Here is a 12,975-nt window from a genome sequence, read left to right as displayed (position 1 = left end):
ATAGAGAGGTCTATAACCCAAGCAAAACACATGATAGTTTACTTAAATCTGTGCCACTCCATTTATATAGTATGATATGTTTATATTAGGTTACATCACTAGACTAGATGTAACTTAGTAAACGTAAATCCAGAACACTTAAATTAGTATAAGTTACGTTTGATATGGTCACATAAGACAGATGGTTATTTAAGGCATAACTGAGGTGGAAGTATAACGTAAACATCTAGTGTAATGATCTAGTGGTAACGTGTTTGAATCTCACCACAGACAAACACACGTTCACACTCATGTACCTCTTCTAAATCATTTCCATGTGAATGTACATTAACAGGAACAGCCAAGGAGAGCAAGGCTTTCAAACCTTTCTGGAGGCTCTTTAATGTCTTGTGTTTTTCCACAGGAAGTCCCTGACATTTTACAGTCCATAGTTTTCCTCCACAGATCTTATTATTCAGCACCAGTGAACTACAGGTTACATTCATTTCATATCTTTAGAATGTGATCTTATTATTCAGCACCAGTGAACTACAGGTTACATTCATTTCATATCTTTAGAATGTGATCTTATTATTCAGCACCAGTGAACTACAGGTCACATTGATTTAATATCTTTAGAATGTGATCTTATTATTCAGCACCAGTGAACTACAGGTCACATTCATTTCATATCTTTAGAATGTGCAAATGCCTCCTTGAAGATGTAGACAGGCAGCGGGAACAAGTGTGGGAAAAAACGGTCACAAACCCAAATATCAAACACACAAAACTGGAAATAAGAAATCAAATATATTAATATTGCTCCTGTGAGTACCACCATATGATCCTTAAAGGGGCAATCTGGGATTCACATTCATTTCATATCTTTAGAAATCCCCCCACCACTTTCTTTGGGTAAACAGCTGGGATGGAGCTGGAAAAAATTAAACCACTCAAATTCAAAGATGAAGCAAGGATGGATGCAAGGACTGACCATCCATGAGATCAACATGATAGTTTAACCACATTCTGAAGCTTTACAGCGTTAGTTACCAATTACATTATTTACAAGAAATGTAGTGAAACAAGCTGATCATTTGGGTTCTGATTGGGTAAGACATTTGAACTAAGCTCATGAGGCATTTATACATTCAATTATTTAACAATCAATGGCTACATATCATTCATTTAAAGGTTTTTAAAAAAATGGATGTACCAATACTGGATTGTCCCTTTAATGGCAGATCATCTGAACACACAGGACTGTGTTTCCCCTGAGACACTCATCAGAAATATTAGGGTTCTGGAGGCCCTATTTATTAAGACTTGTGCTATTATATTCTTTAACAGTAGTTAACCCCATGATGATAGGCGTTTGTCCCAAATGTAGTGCACTACTTTTCACAATGGCCCATATGGCTCTGGACAATAATAAATGCACTATATAGGGAATAGGGTGCCATTTACAAGGAAATCACACTCTGGATCAACAACACAAACATATATCATATAAATATTGTTATTTCCAAACTGTTATGTAAATATTAAATACAATATATTTCCTATTAAGGTGCTATTTATGATGAATTCACATGAATAACTATACACACATTAAGAATAAATACATGAAGATAAAATCACCATCTTGAAAAGGGAAACAGGAAATTGATCTAAGACCACTGGAGGAACGAGGCAGATGACTGGAGGTAAGTGTGGATCAGTCTTAGACCTCAACCACTGTGTCACAACATAAATACATCAATACATTCAGCACAAAAGACTAACTATTTCACCATATTACTGATTATCAACATTTTGACTTTGCATTAATGTTCAATCTAGCTTTGAAGCGGACAAGTCTTCTGTGTTTGTGTGTGTGTGCATCCATCCATGTGTGCATCACTCTAGCAGTGTACCAGAGCCAGCGGCTGGTGTGAGGGTGATGGGGAACATTAGGACCATAGCCTTCATGAAGGACAGGTCAGCCAGCCCACAGATCACCCTGGCTGCCTCCTCACTCAGCTGGTCCTCCTCATCCCTATGGGGTTTCCTGACACAAAACACACACAACACATTAAGATGGAAAAACAAAGAGGTGACATTTGATTGCAGGTGAGTTTCCCCTCTTTCCATGCAAAGCTCTTTCAGACCTGGGAAAGCACGATATAAAACCAATCAATTATGCTTGATTAGCAATTATTGATCTCTACGTGTGTGTGTGTGTGTGTGTGTCAGTCTGACCTGGTGGAGGTGGTGGTGGTGTTCTCCATAGTAGACATGAGGTGGTTCAGGGTGTCAGCTGGACGGCTGCTGGTGTCACTGTCTAGCTCTGGATCCACCACACACACACACACACACACACACACACACACACACACACACACACACACACACACACACACACACACACACACACACACACACACACACACACACACACACACACACACACACACACACACACACACACACACACACATTGCACCTGTGTTTAGAGTTCAAAACAAAAAGACCACCATGGCACTTCTGTCCTTGGTCCAAATAAAAGGTGTACAAACTACTAGCAAGTGGTGAAGAAACCATCAAGAATTTGGTCTTTCAACACAGTGGGTGGCAGTATGGAGCTGGAATAAGAATCTCCAGAACAGAGGAAAGCAGCATAGAGTTGGATAGAGGGCTCTTCCTTACATCTTTGCCATACTGGATTCCGTGACAGCATGGGCAGCAATATTAAGGGCTCTCTCCATTTGACTTAAATGAGTTAATTGACAGTCGGTTAACAAACTGAAAGGGTTTGCATACTGCCTCATGGAGTGTATTGTCTGAACAGGCATTAAGGCCAAGGTGGGTGATTTACAGCCACATCCAGGTATGGGACGTTTGCTCAGGAGTATAGTTCATTGGCAGATCCTTCCTGCTGACCTGGATGGAATTCTGTGATCCTTACTTATCCTATAGAAATTCCCACCCAGCTGACTGCTTCCTTATGGTGAACGGCCTCAATGGCACTGCCGATGTTAAACCAGGATGTGTTACATCTATCCATGTCTATGGAGGAAAGTTGTCAGTGCAGTGATAGAACAGCCAGAGAAAACCAAGAGGCAGGACAGCTCAGATAGGTGTAATATATTAGAAAGAGGTTTATTCACGTATTTACAACAGTGTTTATTGCAACCACACTGAAAGAACCTTAAAACATCTCATTGGTTGGGGGGAATCTAAAAAGAAATATAAAAACATATTCAAGCTAAATCAAATTGTATTTTCTTTTGCAGAAATTGTGTTAATATAATCACAGTGATTGTAAAGATCAATTTCAGTTTACTGAATATATATGTCCTCTTTATTTTACAAAGAAAATGAAATGAAAAGTAAAGATACAGAAGAATATAAGAAAACACAGAATAGCAGCTTAAACAGAAAACAGTAAGAGAATCCTGGCTTTCTCTATCCTGGCTTTCTCTATCCTGGGTTTCTCTATCCTGGCTTTCTCTATCCTGGGTACTAGTAAGAGGATCCTGGCTTTCTCTATCCTGGCTTTCTCTATCCTGGCTTTCTCTATCCTGGGTACTAGTAAGAGGATCCTGGCTTTCTCTATCCTGGCTTTCTCTATTCTGGGTACTAGTAAGATGATCCTGGCGTTCTCTATCCTGGGTACTAGTAAGAGGATCCTGGCTTTCTCTATCCTGGCTTTCTCTATCCTGGCTTTATCTATCCTGGGTACAAGTAAGAGGATCCTGGCTTCCTCTATCCTGGTTTTCTCTAGCCTGGGTACTAGTAAGAGGATCCTGGCTTTCTCTAGCCTGGGTACTAGTAAAATGATCCTGGCTTTCTCTAGCCTGGGTACTAGTAAGAGGATCCTGGCTTTCTCTATCCTGGGTACTAGTAAGAGGATCCTGGCTTTCTCTATCCTGGCTTTCTCTATCCTGTGTACTAGTAAGAGGATCCTGGCTTTCTCTATCCTGGGTACTAGTAAGATGATCCTGGCTTTCTCTATCCTGGGTACTAGTAAGAGGATCCTGGCTTTCTCTATCCTGGGTACTAGTAAGAGGATCCTGGCTTTCTCTATCCTGGCTTTCTCTATCCTGGCTTTATTACATTACATTTAAGTCATTTAGCAGACGCTCTTATCCAGAGCGACTTACAAATTGGTGCATCTATCCTGGGTACCAGTAAGAGGATCCTGGCTTTCTCTATCCTGGCTTTCTCTATCCTGGGTACAAGTAAGATGATCCTGGCTTCCTCTATCCTGCCTTTCTCTATCCTGGGTACTAGTAAGAGGATCCTGGCTTTCTCTATCCTGGGTACTAGTAAGAGGATCCTGGCTTTCTCTAGCCTGGGTACTAGTAAGAGGATCCTGGCTTTCTCTAGCCTGGGTACTAGTAAGATGATCCTGGCTTTCTCTAGCCTGGGTACTAGTAAGAGGATCCTGGCTTTCTCTATCCTGGGTACTAGTAAGAGGATCCTGTATTTCTCTATCCTGGGTACTAGTAAGAGGATCCTGGCTTTCTCTATCCTTGCTTTCTCTATCCTGGGTTTCTCTATCCTGGGTTTCTCTATCCTGGCTTTCTCTATCCTGGGTACTAGTAAGAGGATCCTGGCTTTCTCTATCCTGGCTTTCTCTATCCTGGGTACCAGTAAGAGGATCCTGGCTTTCTCTATCCTGGCTACTAGTAAGATGATCCTGGCTTTCTCTATCCTGGGTACTAGTAAGAGGATCCTGGCTTTCTCTATCCTGGCTTTCTCTATCCTGGGTACCAGTAAGAGGATCCTGGCTTTCTCTATCATGGCTTTCTCTATCCTGGGTACTAGTAAGAGGATCCTGGCTTTCTCTATCCTGGGTACTAGTAAGAGGATCCTGGCTTTCTCTAGCCTGGGTACTAGTAAGAGGATCCTGGTTTTCTCTAGCCTGGGTACTAGTAAGATGATCCTGGCTTTCTCTAGCCTGGGTACTAGTAAGAGGATACTGGCTTTCTCTATCCTGGGTACTAGTAAGAGGATCCTGGATTTCTCTATCCTGGGTACTAGTAAGAGGATCCTGGCTTTCTCTAGCCTGGGTACTAGTAAGAGGATCCTGGCTTTCTCTAGTCTGGGTACTAGTAAGAGGATCCTGGCTTTCTCTAGCCTGGGTACTAGTAAGAGGATCCTGGCTTTCTCTATCCTGGGTACTAGTAAGAGGATCCTGGCTTTCTCTAGCCTGGGTACTAGTAAGAGGATCCTGGCTTTCTCTATCCTGGGTACTAGTAAGAGGATCCTGGCTTTCTCTATCCTGGGTACTAGTAAGAGGATCCTGGCTTTCTCTAGTCTGGATACCAGTCTGTTTGTGCTAATATTCTACTTCATGTCATGCCAAACATAATTTTTGGCATATGACAAAGTACAAGGAGTGGAATGTTAGTACAGAACAGGTCTGGATTTCAGGCTTTTTCACATTAGCTTATTTCTACTACAACCAAAATGCAGCTACTGGGGGGATTCCCTTTAGGCTATGGCCACACATTCATCTATGGCTTGACTTGTCTTTGCCCCATTCCCTCCACTAATACTGAAAGATCTCTCGCCCAGTGCAATAAGAAACAGTGTTTGGGTCAATGATGAAGGGTAACAACATGTGAGAAACCTCATCACCATCACTCTATACAGGGCAGACGAGGTAGCCGGTTAAGTTAGACGTATAGAGAGAGAGCCTTGGGATTCCACAGTACAAAGGGACAGTAGGTCATGAAAATGAGTAGTACCATCTAGAGGGAGACATCAATGTGAAGAGAGGAGCAGAGGAGAGATGGAGGGGGAGTGATAGGGACTATGTTCCAAAGTCCACGCTTGCATACCACTTACTTAGAATGCATGTCCAACACATTGCTTCATTATAAATGGTAGTCTAGTATGTCCAACACATTGCTTCATTATAAATGGTAGTCTAGTATGCTGGTGTGGACATTGGAACCAAAGAGAATAACAGGAGTCAGGTAGCAGCAGAGTCGGGGGAGAGTGTGTTCAGCAGCCTCATCTCAAGCCCTGTCGGTAGGGGCTCAGTGGGAGGACGTACCATCCAGACGGTTGATGCCAAGGCCACTGCTGCTCCAGTCAAACTGGGACCAAGGCTGGGGGGCCCCCTGCTGGCGGAAGGAACAAACTGTAGTGAGGCTCAGCAGTGTGTCCTCTATTCAACACAGTCTCTTGAAAGCCCATACTCACAAAAGCACATCAGACAAATGAGTGCTGATCTAGAATCAGGTCCCCCTGGTTATTGTTATCTTATTGATTATGAGTTAAAATACTAGACTGATCCTAGATCAGCACTCCTACTCCAAGACGCTTTGTGAATATGGCCAGGTCTTCGTGATGGATAGAGGACAGCACAGAGGAATTGGGTGTTAGTTAGTCTAGGGTCAGATATTGTCATTATCCTCCTAATGCTGAGATTAGGATCTGCGGTAAGGATATCTGATCATAGGTCAGAGTTTAGGGTTAACTTCATTATCAAGGAAGTGTAAAATATAGTGCCCAATGTTGCCCTGTTTGTGTTGGGTATACTACTGTGTGAGTCACAGGCTGTCTGGAAAAATTACCAACTGTCACATCCTAGTCAGACTGTCTGGAAACGTTACCAACTGTCACATCCTAGCCAGACTGTCTGGAAACATGACCAACTGTCACATCCTAGCCACAGGCTGTCTGGAGACAGGGCTGACCAACTGTCACATCCTTTCCACAGGCTGTCTGGAAACACTTATTCCAAGCTGTCACATCCTAGCCACAGACTGTCTGGAGAGGTTACCATTTTGACTGTGACATCATCCTAAGCCACAGACTGTCTGGAAACATTACCAACTGTCACATCCTAGCCACAGACTGTCTGGAAAACCTGTTACCAAGACTGTCACATCCTAGCCACAGACTGTCTGGAAACATTCACCTCGATCAACTCATCCCTGACCACTGGCTGTCTGGAAAACCAACTGTCACATCCTAGCCTACAGACTGTCCCTGGAAACATTGACCAACTGTCACATCCTAGCCACAGACTGTCTGGAAACATTACCAACTGTCACATCCTAGCCACAGACTGTCTGGAAACATTACCAACTGTCACATCCTAGCCACAGGCTGTCTGGAGACATTACCAACTGTCACATCCTTGCCACAGGCTGTCTGGAGACATTACCAACTGTCACATCCTAGCCACAGGCTGTCTGGAAACATTACCAACTGTCACATCCTAGCCCCAGACTGTCTGGAAACATTACCAACTGTCACATTCTAGCCACAAGCTGTCTGGAAACATGACCAACTGTCACATCCTAGCCACAGGCTGTCTGGAAACATGACCAACTGTCACATCCTAGTCAGACTGTCTGGAAACGTTACCAACTGTCACATCCTAGCCGCAGACTGTCTGGAAACATGACCAACTGTCACATCCTAGCCACAGGCTGTCTGGAGACATTACCAACTGTCACATCCTAGCCACAGGCTGTCTGGAAACATTACCAACTGTCACATCCTAGCCCCAGACTGTCTGGAAACATTACCAACTGTCACATCCTAGCCACAAGCTGTCTGGAAACATGACCAACTGTCACATCCTAGCCACAGGACTGTCTGGAAACATGACATGACAACTGTCACATCCTAGTCAGAGGCTGTCTGGAAACCTTACCAACTGTCACAGATTTAGCGGCAGACTGTCTGGAAACATGACCAACTGTCACATCCTAGCCACAGGCTGTCTGGAGACATGACCAACTGTCACATCCTTGCCACAGGCTGTCTGGAAACATTACCAACTGTCACATCCTAGCCACAGACTGTCTGGAGAACATTACCAACTGTCACATCCTAGCCACAGACTGTCTGGAAACGTTACCAACTGTCACATCCTAGCCACAGACTGTCTGGAAACATTACCAACTGTCACATCCTAGCCACAGACTGTCTGGAAACATTACCAACTGTCACATCCTAGCCACAGGCTGTCTGGAAACATTACCAACTGTCACATCCTAGCCACAGACTGTCTGGAAACATTACCAACTGTCACATCCTAGCCACAGGCTGTCTGGAAACATTACCAACTGTCACATCCTAGCCACAGACTGTCTGGAAACATTACCAACTGTCACATCCTAGCCACAGGCTGTCTGGAAACATTACCAACTGTCACATCCTAGCCACAGACTGTCTGGAAACATGACCAACTGTCACATCCTAGCCACAGGCTGTCTGGAAACATTACCAACTGTCACATCCTAGCCACAGGCTCAGACTGTTTGTCTGGAAACATTACCAACTGTCACATCCTAGCCACAGACTGTCTGGAAACATTACCAACTGTCACATCCTAGCCACAGGCTGTCTGGAAACATTACCAACTGTCACATCCTAGCCACAGGCTGTCTGGAAACATGACCAACTGTCACATCCTAGCCACAGGCTGTCTGGAAACATTACCAACTGTCACATCCTAGCGGCAGACTGTCTGGAAACATCCAACTGTCAAACATGTACCACCACTGTCACATCCTAGCCACAGACTGTCTGGAAACATGACCAACTGTCACATCACAGACTGTCTGGAAACATGACCAACTGTCACATCCTAGCCACAGGCTGTCTGGAAACATTACCAACTGTCACATCCTAGCCACAGACTGTCTGGAAACATTACCAACTGTCACATCCTAGCCACAGACTGTCTGGAAACATTACCAACTGTCACATCCTAGCCACAGGCTGTCTGGAAACATTACCAACTGTCACATCCTAGCCACAGACTGTCTGGAAACATGACCAACTGTCACATCCTTGCCACAGGCTGTCTGGAAACATTACCAACTGTCACATCCTAGCCACAGACTGTCTGGAAACATTACCAACTGTCACATCCTAGCCACAGGCTGTCTGGAAACATTACCAACTGTCACATCCTAGCCACAGACTGTTTGGAAACATTCACCAACTGTCAAACATCCTGTCACATCCTAGCCACAGACTGTCTGGAAACATTACCAACTGTCACATCCTAGCCACAGGCTGTTTGGAAACATTACCAACTGTCACATCCTAGCCACAGACTGTCTGGAAACATGACCAACTGTCACATCCTAGCCACAGGCTGTTTGGAAACATTACCAACTGTCACATCCTAGCCACAGACTGTCTGGAAACATTACCAACTGTCACATCCTAGCCACAGGCTGTTTGGAAACATTACCAACTGTCACATCCTTGCTACAGACTGTCTGGAAACATTACCAACTGTCAAATCCTTGCCTCTTCTGTCCTCAATTCAAGGAACATAACTATTCTTACCTCTCTCTCAAAGTTAACTTTGAAGAGAGTATCTAAGGTCCCTCCTCCTCCAATGAGCTTTGAGAAAGGGGTGCAGGATTGAGGAAGCAAAGACGGAGGAGAGTTTAACAGCTGGTAACATGTTCACACACAGCCATGGTGTGCCTGTTGCTCTGGATTGAAGTTTCCCCTAAGTACAGATCTAGGATCTGCTTCACCTCCCGCAATTCTAACTGTAACCATTTGGAGGGAAAATGCTAAACTGACCACATATCAGCATCAAGGACAACTTCTCCCTACACCTGTTTCTGTACCTGTATTGACGAGGTGGTGGTGGTTTCCTGTGACCCAGGAAGTGCTTGTGCTGTGGCAGCAGTCTTCTCCGCAGTTGAAGCTGGTCTCAGTGGCTCTTTGGTGGGCTCTAACATTCCCTGAAAGAGAAAGAGGGGAGAGGGGGCGAAAGAGAGAGAGGAGAGGGGAGGATAACGGGAGAAAGCAACATGGCCGACTGCCAAGTCATCATCTTATTGCTTTACACCTACCCAGTAGTTTCAGATCTGTGAACATTAAGGGGCTATCAGCATACAAGTCTAAGGGAAGGTAGCCTGGTCCCAGATCTGTTGGTGCCATCATGTCAACTCCTGGTCATGTTTGGGATGACAAGGAGTGGCATCACGGAACAAACTGACTGGTACACATGCTTAGGGGGAGGATCTAGGGACAGAAATGGAACAAGGACCACCATGGACTGTGTCCATATGGGCCCTGGTCTAAAGTAGTGCACTGTATAGGGAACAGGGTGCCATTTGGGACACAGTACAGTATCTGCATCAGTCCACTCACCAGGCTGGCTGCAAACACAGGAACTATGACAGGCTGCTTTCTCTGACCAGTGAACAACTGTGGAGGAGAGACAGAATCAGAAATCACCAAGTAACTTTACATGTAGCAGGAATTCAAGCTGGTGAAACGGTGCTGCTTTTACACCAATAAACAGAATATACAGACAGAAAAACATTATATTATAGATTAAGAATTGACATATAATCCACATACAGTAAGTACACTATAGATACAGCAACAACAGAACACTTTACATAGTAAAGGGGATATACAGACATATTTACAGTAGATGATGTACAATATGGAAATATGGGGAGAAGGGAGGTGCTTACGGACGGACGGACGGACGGACAGACTACTTACTACATCATTGATGTTGTTGTTAAAGACAGATGGCTTCATGTTTTATTTAGTTATGTTGCTCTGATGGAAAGTCATTCATTGAGCACTATATATGTAGATGATTTAAAGTCACGTGAAATGCCATCCATCCATTTTCTTACATCTTCTGTTATTCTGTTGGGGAGGCTGTGGCTCACTCTGCTACGCATGGAGCCATTCACATAACTACAGAGTGTGGCTTTAAACTGAAAAGAGGCCGTTACCATGTTTCTGGTGTCCATCCCCAGACAGCGGAGCAGGGCCCTGTTGCTATGGGAACCGCCCCACTGGAATCCCAGGCCCACGGCATCGTGAAGGTCCCGAGGCTGCCGCCACGCGCCCCTAGGAACCCTGGGTAAAGCAACCAAGGAGGCGGTCACATACAGCAGAGTAGTGCTTTGGCCAGCCTCCAATGCTATGTGCTGTTATTCCACTGAACCATCATCGTTATAATCATCATCATCATCACTAGAGGTTCTCTCACCAGTGTGTAGTGTGGTTGAGCCCCTTTGTCTCCTCTTCCTCAGGCTGTGTGTCTAGAGTCTCTAGCAGAGCCCTGAGGCTGAGCACATTCAACACCTCATCCCCACTGTCCTCCACCTCCTCCTCCTCCACGGCAGTCTCCTCCTCCACCCCAGTCTCCTCCCCCTCCACCCCAGTCTCCTCCCCCTCCACCCCAGTCTCCTCCCCCTCCACCCCAGTCTCCTCCCTCTCCTGATCCAGTTCTGGGACTGCCACTGCAGGGAAGCTGGTCTGTAGGACTCTCTGTAGCCGGATAGACAGGGAGTCCTGAATGGGAGAGACATGGCTTGTTTGAGATCTAGTACAGTGCAGTCTACTACATTGTAATCAAACACAATTAATGGGAAAGATTTTTAAACTAACTTTGTCCATCTACCTGATTTTGAAGCAAACTGAAGTCTGGCAGGAACTGTCTTATTCCAGCAAACTCATTTAGGTGTTAACCTCTAGGAACTACTCTAGGTACCTCTAACTACCCTCTAGGCTACCTCTAGCTACCTCTAGGGCTACCTCTAGGAACTACCTCTAGGAGCTACCTCTAGGAGCTACCTCTAGGAGCTACCTCTAGGAGCTACCTCTAGGAGCTACCTCTAGGAGCTACCTCTAGGAGCTCCTCTAGGAGCTACCTCTAGGAGCTACCTCTAGGAGCTACCCTCTAGGAGCTACCTCTAGGAACTACCTCTAGGAGCTACCTCTAGGAACTACCTCTAGGAACTACCTCTAGGAACTACCTCTAGGAACTACCTCTAGGAACTACCTCTAGGAACTACCTCTAGGCGAACTGGAACTACCTCTAGTGACAATCTATTGATACAATAATAAAAAAACATCTGGGCAGAATTATTCTTATTCTTGAGTCAAAGGTTATGACAAACATACTACAAATGTCAGAGTGGATTTCTACCAGACGTGGGACAACTAAGTACTGTTGGATGCCTGGTTATCCAGACTCCTGGAGAATCCTGTTTGGAGTCCCAACTCTCTATCACTTTACATTAGAGCATGCGGCGGGCGGCTGACCATTCATCTCACCGGTATAAATTGTGTGTCGGCCGTGTTGGGGATAATGTGAGGTGTTGGAGCTGGGACTGTCTCTCCGGCGTTACACAATATAAATCCCCTCTAATAACTCAGACCACTCACCTGCAGACTGTCCCTTCGTACAGCAGCACCTCCCTGACATCTCTCTCCCCACTTCTTCTCCTCTGCCTCTTCTGTCCGCCTGGCTCTATCCTCCTCTCCAAACTCTGCCCAGGTCTCCCCCTCCGACAGACCTCTCTGGTCCCCATACGCCCCCCAGCCCTCCTCCCTCTCACCCTGCCCCTCCAGGGGAGCAGAGTGGAAGTCTGCAAAGCTGTCGCTGAGGGGAAGGTCTCCATGTCCAACCTCCTCCCCACACGCCTGGGTCGGACCTGGGTCCTCAGAATAGTCCTGTTCAAAGTCACCAAAGCCCTCCTGTGTCCTGGACTCCGATTGGTTGAAGTCAGCAAAGTCCTCCTGGCTAGGGAAGGATCCAGCATCCCTGAAGATTCCAAAGTCCTCTTCTTCATCTTCCTCCTCCACCATCTTTGTCTTGGTCTCCTCCCTGAGGTCACTCCGCTGCACCTCCTCTTTCTCCTTCTCCTCCTCCCCTATTGACGAGGGAGTGAAGACCGTCTCGCCAAAGTTCCCAAACTCCTCCAAAGCGTCTGACGACACAGCCTCACCAGAGGAGGCAAACTCCTCACTCACTGACCCACTGACTGTGGTCTGGAGAGGAGAGACACTGTCCTCTGTTTCGCTCTCCTTATCTTCCTCCTCCTCCACCCTCCTCCCTCCCAGTTCTGGGTCCTGTGTAAGCGTGCTATCCCTGTTGATGCTGGGTGCCCTCTCTCCTGGCTCCCCCGGCCCCTCACCCCTAGCACAGAGCACCTCTATGGGGGCTAATAGGCCAGAGTCCTGAGGGTGGCCCCTTAG

At 45.8% G+C, this 12,975-nt stretch overlaps 2 protein-coding genes across 2 annotated transcripts; both read right to left on the bottom strand.

Annotated features, from left to right (window-relative positions):
• Positions 1 to 1,560: 1,560 nt before the first annotated feature.
• On the bottom strand, positions 1,561 to 11,146 carry LOC127917451 (aftiphilin-like). The gene is made up of 7 exons (XM_052500598.1): positions 10,982 to 11,146; positions 10,722 to 10,848; positions 10,117 to 10,173; positions 9,588 to 9,704; positions 6,029 to 6,098; positions 2,221 to 2,308; positions 1,561 to 2,029 (listed from the first exon to the last, which is right to left on the bottom strand). Exons 2-7 carry the CDS (start codon positions 10,737 to 10,739, stop codon positions 1,879 to 1,881), a joined length of 501 nt encoding a protein of 166 aa, XP_052356558.1. The 5' UTR covers positions 10,740 to 10,848; positions 10,982 to 11,146; the 3' UTR covers positions 1,561 to 1,878.
• On the bottom strand, positions 3,096 to 5,981 carry LOC127917450 (uncharacterized). Its single transcript, XM_052500597.1, has 2 exons — positions 4,135 to 5,981; positions 3,096 to 3,535 (listed from the first exon to the last, which is right to left on the bottom strand). The coding sequence occupies exons 1-2, from the start codon at positions 4,765 to 4,767 to the stop codon at positions 3,392 to 3,394; spliced, it is 777 nt and encodes a 258-aa protein (XP_052356557.1). The 5' UTR covers positions 4,768 to 5,981; the 3' UTR covers positions 3,096 to 3,391.
• Positions 11,147 to 12,975: the final 1,829 nt, after the last annotated feature.

This window comes from Oncorhynchus keta, unplaced genomic scaffold, assembly GCF_023373465.1.
Source record: "Oncorhynchus keta strain PuntledgeMale-10-30-2019 unplaced genomic scaffold, Oket_V2 Un_contig_1146_pilon_pilon, whole genome shotgun sequence".
NCBI classification, from domain to species: domain Eukaryota; kingdom Metazoa; phylum Chordata; class Actinopteri; order Salmoniformes; family Salmonidae; genus Oncorhynchus; species Oncorhynchus keta.
This window is presented reverse-complemented; position numbering and strand designations above follow the sequence as displayed.

Excerpts from the sequence above, each read along its gene's own strand:
- LOC127917450 (XM_052500597.1), bottom strand. The coding sequence starts at position 4,767 with ATGATAGAGAAAGCCAGGATCCTCTTACTGGTACCCAGGATAGAGAAA. Across the intron at positions 3,536-4,134 it reads TACTGGTACCCAGGATAGAT|AAAGCCAGGATAGAGAAAGC; the intron begins GCACCAATTTGT and ends CCCAGGATAGAG.
- LOC127917451 (XM_052500598.1), bottom strand. Across the intron at positions 9,705-10,116 it reads CTGTGTTTGCAGCCAGCCTG|GGAATGTTAGAGCCCACCAA; the intron begins GTGAGTGGACTG and ends TTTCTCTTTCAG. Across the intron at positions 2,030-2,220 it reads ACCACCACCACCTCCACCAG|GAAACCCCATAGGGATGAGG; the intron begins GTCAGACTGACA and ends GTTTTGTGTCAG.